The 9,065-nt window shown below is 49.7% G+C and overlaps 1 protein-coding gene across 1 annotated transcript in view; it reads right to left on the reverse strand.

Annotated features, from left to right (window-relative positions):
• Nucleotides 1–2,499: 2,499 nt before the first annotated feature.
• LOC144119549 (Na(+)/dicarboxylate cotransporter 3-like) overlaps nucleotides 2,500–9,065 on the reverse strand; it is a 7,894-nt gene continuing 1,328 nt past the window's right edge. The window contains exons 2-6 of the mRNA XM_077652131.1: nucleotides 8,594–8,749; nucleotides 6,384–6,533; nucleotides 4,295–4,410; nucleotides 2,661–2,797; nucleotides 2,500–2,519 (exon numbers count right to left, since the gene is read on the reverse strand). Coding sequence (XP_077508257.1) covers nucleotides 2,500–2,519; nucleotides 2,661–2,797; nucleotides 4,295–4,410; nucleotides 6,384–6,533; nucleotides 8,594–8,749 — 579 coding nt within the window. The remainder of the gene's footprint in view (nucleotides 2,520–2,660; nucleotides 2,798–4,294; nucleotides 4,411–6,383; nucleotides 6,534–8,593; nucleotides 8,750–9,065) is intronic.

Below are 9,065 nucleotides of genomic sequence, written 5' to 3' on the forward strand. Positions count from 1 at the left end.
CCGCAGGTTCAAAGCTCTGTATGCTTAAAAATAAAAGGCGTATTAGAACGGTAAACGCTTTTGAAGTCTTCGCCAAATAGCTCTCCATGGCTATATAGTCGTGTCCCCCGACCATTCTCTCCGAACTGCGTCAACCCATGATAGCCACATCGCGTAGCCTGTACGGCTTCGTCCTCAGACTGAACCTCTAGTTCGAATCGCGGTGCCTTCGTCCACATCCTCCGATCAGGCTCCCATTCTCGACGCCATGTCTGTTCGATAAGAGACGCGGCTAGCGAACGGCATGCGCTTTCTGACTTCTTCAGAATATAAGCCAGAAAGTGGTCAGACTACGTCAGAAAGTGGTGGTGTATAATAAGAAGTTCTTGGGATCGGGTTGATTGGAACTTCATTGTTTACGAGGGCTGCGCTGCTTGGATTAACATGAACACACCTAGCGAATTCAGACAGAGGTGGTTATGCGCTGCGCTTAACCTTTCCTGCCCGTCTTCGCTAACTGTGTCCGTGTCAATCCAAGCAGTGCAGATCACTTAGAAAAAAAAAATAGAGCTGGTATCTGCTTCATTAATGGTTCCTGCCAGTACACGCAACACTAATACTCATTCGCGCATCGCAGCACCAAATGGAGGCCATAACGCAAGTCAGCTATACATAGAGCCTACCAAACATTGCACTTGGCCTCTGTCCGTGCCTATAGCGGAAGCCGTCAACGATTGCAGTCCGAATATTTAGGAGAATTTTTCAGTCTGAAGCATAATTCAGGTGACGGAATAACTGAAATTAGTATCCACTTGAATGGATAATAAGTTGCAGTTGAATAGGAAATCCGATAGCTGCCATCTCTTATACGTCCTGTTCAGCTCTGACGGCGTTGTGGAAGTGCCGTCGGGTTCAAGCACCACACCAGAAATAATTTTTCCTCAGGTTGCTCATTTACCGTCCCGTGTCGAATACAGAGGCTTCTTTGGCCTCCCACTCACTGGTCGAAGACGTTCTTGAGGATCTGATTCGGCGCGGCGCCGATGAGGGAGCCAGTGCCTCCCAGGTTGCACGCGTACATCACCGACAACAGCATCATCTTGCGGACGTACGCGGCAGTCTCGCTCGAACGCCTGCGCACGCTCGCCAAAACCGCGGAGTCCTTATTAAACAGAAGAACACTAAATACACTTTCGCACTTATTATACTTTCTGCCAGAGACAGGTACACTCTCTTCTCAGACCACCTTTCTCCTGTCTCACGCTCGTTTAGACGCGTTTGTTTTGTTACAACGGTAAATTTTTGGGGAACACGCTCAGAGGGCAAGCGGCGGTGCCATTCCCGCCGTAGTATCTGGCAACCGAGAACCCCTACGTGACAGAGCTGCCCATACGGGCATAAGTGACACCTAATTCTTCACGGGTGATACCCTGTGCATTGTGGTCGGTCAGCGATCGAGCAATACAAGCGTGCCTTCATCCACGTGCGTCTCGCATTGAAGCATCCTAAGCTATACCACCGCACTGCGCCACCTGGCAAATGGATATGGTATAATGTATGGTATGGTATGGTATGGTATGGTATGTATGGTATGGTATGGTATGGTATGTATGGTACGGCATAGTACGGTCGGTATGGTATGGTGGGAAGCTACACGTTGAGTACGTGTGAAAGGCGCCGTAGTGGCGAGCTCCGCGTTAATTCCGACCGCCTGCAGTTATTTAACGTGCACCGACATCGCACAGCACGCGAGCGTCTTTTGCGCTTCGCCCCCATTCGCAATGCGGTCGCCGCAGTAAAGATTCGATCCCGCTTCCTTGGTCTCAGCAGCCGAACGCTGTAACCACTTTGCCATCGCTGCGAAATGGGCTCACTCCACACACAGCGCCACCTCTGCCAGTGTCTGTCACGAGTAAGCCAGTATGAGAAAGGAAAGGTTTACCAGGCATAATGTTCCGTTGGCTAACGTTCTGTTGAACAAGCGAAGTGATAAGGCAGAGGAAACATTATCAGGTCACCTAGCACGTCGCCATGCATTTAAGCAGAGTTCTTACGATGTAGTTCGGCTGCACATCTTTGATTGGCGCTTCTATAATGCCATTTTCTCTGTAACGTTTACGCGTAGATGTGGTGTGTCGGAGCTCCGCGGTTTTACGTTGCGACTACCAGCTGTTGTTTAGTTTGGGTGTTTGGCGATGCCAGGGCGTATTCATTGCTGTTCGGTAATTTCCTCGCGCGCTGAAGCAAGCGAAGTTCCGCAGCATGTCACTGTTGGGCCAGCATAGCCAATTGCCAAACAGCATAAAATAATATACCTGACAAAAACTACTTCGGGGCGGTATTTCTCCGAAGGGCGACCTGTCAGAGCAAGTTAAATATCGAGACTTACATCTGTTCCTTGTCCACGGCACGGGCGAGTTCCTTTCGCAATTGAAACCCTGCAAAGTGCGCACACAGTACTCGGGTACACTGAAGTGGAAAATTAATTAAAGTAATAGACATAGCCCTTTAATAGGCAATTCAAAGAAAGTCTCCCAAGCCTGCAAACTTGTATATGAAATGTCAAGTGAACTATATTTAAGCAAAAAACAAGTCTCCTTCAGCAGTCATCGCTGCTACTGCATGCGTACCGAGGAGTACTGCGTACTCTTTTTGGAATGCCAATAGAACTTGTAGCGTACCTCTGCCGAACTTGTGTGCCGTCTTCTGCATCTGGTCCGCGATGGCCAGCGTTATGCGGCCCATGATGGAGGCCGAGGCCGTGTTGGGGATCCACAGGGACAGGAACATGCTCACCATCATGATGACGAACACGATCCTGCAAGGCCGACGGTGCACAGGGCCAATCGTTCACCGAACTCATCACGTGCCTTTAAAGACTCGGTAGGTCAGTGCATTTGATGATGCGCCACGTGGCGGAGCTATATATAGTATCACTCGAAGGTAAGGTTTAATGCGACAGCATTTGAAATTCCATGGGGCCAAAATGCATTGTCGGTAAATATAATTCACCCATTAGCGGAAGGGAGGTGACGTCACCCAACCGGGGCATTCCCATTGGCTGGAAGAAAGCGACGTCACGACCGGAAATGACGTCGCTTACGCTAAAGGCATCAGCAGTTGCTATTGCGATCGCATTGCTAGCATAATGAAATTAGGTGTCCCTGTGTTTTGTAGCGATAGCTTAATTACGGTAGCATTTCGAGCATTCAGCGTGGCGGTGGCACGTAATCGTGGCGGCGCAGCCACCGCCACGTGGCCACGCGACCAGCCACGTGGTGCGGAGCAGCTGCTGCTGTCGGCGGCGGCGCCGGCGAAACCGAGCTGCAACAGCTGTGCGCATGCGCCGTGCCAAGTGGGACGAAGATGAAGAAGGAACGCCCAGCCAAACGGAGCGACGAAAGACTGACTTTGCAATTCAACTGAGCAAGTTCCACTCGGCCAGCTGTAGCTATCGCGTCACTCCAGGTTTAATCAGTGATAAACCACCACCAGTTTTTTCTCTCTCTTTCTTTCTAAGGTTCACCTTGCCGCTGGGGAGGTAAGAAGGATTGCACTGCAGGGCTCAGGAGCACGCGCAGCCACGTAAACTGGGGAACTCTTAAAAACCGCCGTGCGTGTTACAGTAGTGAACAGCCGACGGCTATTCCTTCCAAGCACAAATGTTCTAAGTACGATAAAATTGCAACAATCTTCAGAAAATTTTAAACAAATTACGCCCGCTCAACCTAGTCCGATGTGTTTAGGGTAGTCCCTCAAAGTGAATTAGATTTGAAGTGAGGGCATGATTAATCATTAGCATCCACCTGAGCGAAACCATACGACTATAGAAATAAAAGCTACACATTCTTATAACATTATTTTGCAGTCGTATGACTGCGCTCGGGCTATTGCTGATGATTAATAACTCCCTTAGAACAATGCACCTCCTTCACGAAGTTCTCAAAACAACCGCGGGCACCGCGAGATGCTTTCACTGCACAGCTGACAGGAGGCTACATCTCGCAAAGTACCCAACCATAAGACGCTCTATAAGACCCTCTGAACATATTCGCACGCTCCCTATGCATTTTCCAACTACCCGGGATATTCAGCGCTCTGCACGACTATAGTCGTGCAGAGCGCTGAATATCCCGAAGACTCAGCATATATGCTGAGTCTTCGCAAATTTGTTTGAATGACGTGTTATGTATGCGCGCACAAACGCATATTTTTCCTTCCTGCGCCACATTTCTGGATTTTACGGAATACACACGCATGCTACGTTGCTCGTTTTCTTGTCCAAACTTCGGACGGGTTAGAGAGAGCGGATCACCTGCGTTTGCTCATGCCGAACACGAGCAGAGACTTGAGTGCCACGCGCTTGTGCAGGTTGGTGCACTCCACGGCAGCGGCCAGAGTCAGCGAACTCAGGATGATGAAGCCGATGCTCTGTGCAAGAAACGTCCTCGCTCAACACATGCATGCGCTTCCGTCCGCCGGCGAGACAACCTCGCGAGAAAATGCAAGGAGTTACCTAAGGAATAGTTCGACGGCACATGAAGGGAGCGCTTTCAAGCAACGCCGCGACGCCTCCGTCCAGTGATGCGCGAGGCGCCGCTGTGCATGCGCAGATTGCCCTGAATGCACTCATGATGGACCAGTCAGCGCGTGCGCACTGACGGCGCGCAAAAGCGGATGCCGGTAGCGGGTCGCAGACCGCCCTATGCTACACAACTCTAAACTGTCATAAATTAACTGCACGGCGCTCACCCGGTGACCGTCAGTGGTTTTACACAGGTAGGCCTGTTCCACATGAGCCACGTGCGTCGGAATACAGTACATATAGTGGTTGCTGTTAGTACGTTTTATTTGGCTTATGTGCTCACACATAAGGCTCCTGTGAAATATTTACAAACTGAGCAATAGAGGAATGCACCAAAACACATCATTTAATAATAATTAATAATAATTGGTTTTTGGGGAAAGGAAATGGCGCAGTATCTGTCTCATATATCGTTGGACACCTGAACCGCGCCTTAAGGGAAGGGATAAAGGAGGGAGTGAAAGAAGAAAGGAAGAAGAGGTGCCGTAGTGGAGGGCTCCGGAATAATTTCGACCACCTGGGGATCTTTAACGTGCACTGACATCGCACAGCACACGAGCGCCTTAGCGTTTTTCCTCCATAAAAACGCAGCCGCCGTGGTCGGGTTCGAACCCGGGAACTCCGGATCAGTAGTCGAGCGCCCTAACCACTGAGCCACCGCGGCGGGGCACACATCATTTGCAGCTCAACCTAAACGCTATTTTAACTGACAGACCACCTATGATCCCCGATCTGAATTAACATGGAGCTGTCGCCGCTGGCACCCATGCTTCGCGCGCGAACCAAGATTACTGCTCCTCTCGGATGGACATCCACCATCCGGGACAGTGTGCACATAGGGCTATGAAATACAAGTATCTAGGAGCAAACTGTGAACTGCACACATCATTTGCAGTTCACAGTTTGCTCCTAGATACTTGTATTTCGTAGCCCTATGTGCACACTGTCCCGGATGGTAGATGTCCATCCGAGAGGAGCAGTAATCTTGGTTCGCGCGCGAAGCATGGGTGCCAGCGGCGACAGCTCCATGTTAATTCAGATCGGGGATCATAGGTGGTCTGTCAGTTAAAATAGCGTTTAGGTTGAGCTTTAGTTTATCTTTCTTTGCCGTGCCGCAGACTTCCATTCAATATGCGCCTGTTTTGATTTTTGTTTTCTTGAGCGCATAGCTCCTTTTAGTTTATTTTGAACTGACTTTAAACCGGCAAGGTTTTTTTGGTGCGGGCTCTCACTCTTTCATGAGTGCTTTTGGGACAAATAAAACATACAAACACACAACGGCTAAATGAGGGATAATAGTCGAGCTAAAGTACTAATAAACTCGCACTGTACACCTTTATCGTTGTTTCCACTGACTCGCTTTTGTAATGCATGATTTGGCTGATATTAATATTTTTAGTTTTTAAAGTCCTGTCAATCGACAAAAGAAGATGCCTTCCTTGTCGTGCTGTGATTCTTGTACGGCCAAATTAATAGCCACGGCATATATGCCATTGTAAATTATGATGTTTCGAAAATAAATATTTAATAGCGAGAAGAAAGCTTTGCTGCACGTACATGTGCAACGGTAGATCAAAGGACTAAATAAGGAACACTGGTATTGGTCGCGCTTATATGCGCAAACAGCAGCAGGGATCCTAGTCTTTCGATCGACAGTTGCATGGTGTCTTCATTCCTTATTTAGAAGCCTGTCGTTATAAATTGTATGTTCACACCTCAATCACTCATCGTAATACATTTTAGTCATAAGACAGCGTAGCGCCACCGGGCAAATCGCTATATCATCTGCATAATCACTGGGCACGCGGCGAGTGCTTACGTTGAAATACAAGGCGGTGACCTGCTCGGTGCTGAGGATGCCCAGCAGCGGGAACAGGGCAAGCGGCAGCAGCGCAGTCGCGGGCAGCGGGATGATCTCGGTGATCCAGTAGATGGACATCCACATTACGCAGTAAACGCACCAACCGGCCTGCGTGAGCATGTGTGTGGGCACACTCAAAACTGGTGCGAGGCGCCTCCTCTTTCAGCTGCCCCAACTCCCCCATTCCTGCTCAAGCAGATAAAAAATACCCAGCTCAAAAACTTTACTACAAGGATCTTAAATTCTGCAACTGACTTCTGCCATTGTGTCCATCAACAACAGCTAATGTCTTCATCGGCATGTCCTCAATTCAAACGAGGAATCAAATTTATCGCTTTTACTCACCGGTGAACACGTCGTTAATAAATAAGTCGTCGGTTTTATTGAGCGTTTAGGATGGCGCCGCGTGAAATAACTGACGATTCCTTAGCGAAACGTCCGCTTAAGAGCTACTGTCTCAATTAATCGTAGTATTGTAGAGTGACAGCAACAAATGCTTGCCTGGGCGGTTCGGTTTGGTTTAATTGGTTGAACGTCCCAGAGTGACTAAGGTTATGAGGGACGCCGTAGTGGAAGGCTCCGGACAATTTAGACAACCTGGGGTTCTTAACGTGCGCTGACATTCCGCCTCTATCGAAATTGGACAGCAGCGGGCTTGGCTGATACGAGATGCGGCAACCCAGAAGATGCCCCAGGCTGGTCGCCTTGCGTTGCCTGAAAACGCATTTTGTATGCGACAACTTGACCCCGCCGCGGTGGCTCAGTGGTTAGGGCGCTCGACTACTGATCCGGAGTTCCCGGGTTCGAACCCGACCGCGCCGGCTGCGTTTTTATGGAGGAAAAACGCTAAGGCGCCCGTGTGCTGTGCGATGTCAGTGCACGTTAAAGATCCCCAGGAGGTCGAAATTATGCCGGAGCCCTCCACTACGGCACCTATTCTTCCTTTCTTCTTTCACTCCCTCCTTTATCCCATCCCTTACGGCGCGGTTCAGGTGTCCAAAGATATATGAGAGATACTGCGCCATTTCCTTTCCCCAAAAAAACCAATTATTATTATTATTATTATGCGACAACTCTAACCCTTTCTGCTCACCAAGCCTGATGCCGTGATGTTCGAGAAAAATTGTTATTGCATTCATTCAACTCTAATGTCCTGTACTCGCGACTCCGCTATTCTATTCTTCGCCGGATGAACGCAATAGCAATTTCCCTCGAACCTTAGGGCCGTTAGCTGGAGCATTATGCATTTTCTGCATGGTTGTTTATCTCTTTTTGTCATCAGTGACACAAATAACCTTCGCATGCCATTTTATGTAACTCGATGAGTTATCCGCAAACATGATGGTGAAACATCGTGACGGCTCAGGGACATGTGCGCTGATTCGTCACGTTCGACCAACTCGCTCTTCAGTCCGTGGTCCCGCGTAACCCGCGCCCAGGTGCAACAGATAAAACAGGCGGTGAGGAGGTCCGGGTGAACTAACTCTGCATGGTGCCCTCACGGTGTAGGGGCGTCTGTGCGTTGTCTAATTATGTCGTTCCCGCTGCTCCACAGTAAACCCAATTCACCCTACAACGAAGTAAAAACAAAGTAAACGGCCCTCTATCGCACGCACTTATTTAGTAAGGGCAGGGTATGCTACCCAGGCCGAGGAGTATAGATATCCATCACTCAAATTACAAAATACTTACGGTTGGTAATGGAAGCAGACCTATTCAACACGTGCGAAGTTCTTGCTGTTACCAAGCTTTTAATCGATATTTGAGTCTTCTCTGATCATTAACTTCGTCTTCCGGTGGCGCGTTGAAACGCCTGCTTTCAACAATGCTTTGAGGTGAGGATATGACTCCGTTGGCAACAGTACAGCATTCCACATATGTAGGGATCAAAATCTACCCCGAGACTTGGGCGGCATACCTTGCACCTAGAAGGGAGTGCGCTATAGATGACCGTTTACTCCCTTAGAGGGTAGTTCACATTCACAGTGTGCAGGGCTCATAAACATGCCCAGAAGCGCCAAGGAACGTGCGGCCCGGGAGCTCCTATAGCTGACGGGTGTCTTGCGGTTCCGTATCGATGCCGATTGCCCCTTCACGCCTTTTGAGTATGTGCACTATATGCGCTGGAGAAGAAGCGAAGGCCACCCCCCTCTGCGGCTCGGTATTACCTTGGTGCCCATGTACAGCGGCAGCAGCAGCAGCACTATTGGCACGCCCACGATGACGGTCATACGCCACGAGCGCTCCTTGCGCTCTTCCTGCTCGGCCGCGCGGTGCAGCACGGGTTGCACCTGCTCCTCGAACGCCGCCGGGGTGAGCAGTTGCTGCGCACGCAAAGAGCGGGTGCACCCGCGTTCATCTTTCCGTTTAATTGCGAAAGCATTAGCGAGAAAAGACGGCGGCGTGTGTGATGTGTTAGTATGCCAAGTGTGCGTACTCGCAGATGGTGCAGAAAACCCCACAGACGGCAAGAAAAATTAGCTGCGGTTTCAGTACTGCTGAATCTGGTTAGAGAGAGAAAGCTGTGGTGCATCGGGCAAGTAGACGCGGCTTGGCGTCTGTAACGTTCAGTTCGTTCCGCACACTGGATAGGCAGCGCGCCTACCCTGCCACCCCGGCAGGTGGCAATTTAATTTATGG

This window comes from Amblyomma americanum, chromosome 2, assembly GCF_052857255.1.
Source record: "Amblyomma americanum isolate KBUSLIRL-KWMA chromosome 2, ASM5285725v1, whole genome shotgun sequence".
Lineage (NCBI taxonomy): Eukaryota > Metazoa > Arthropoda > Arachnida > Ixodida > Ixodidae > Amblyomma > Amblyomma americanum.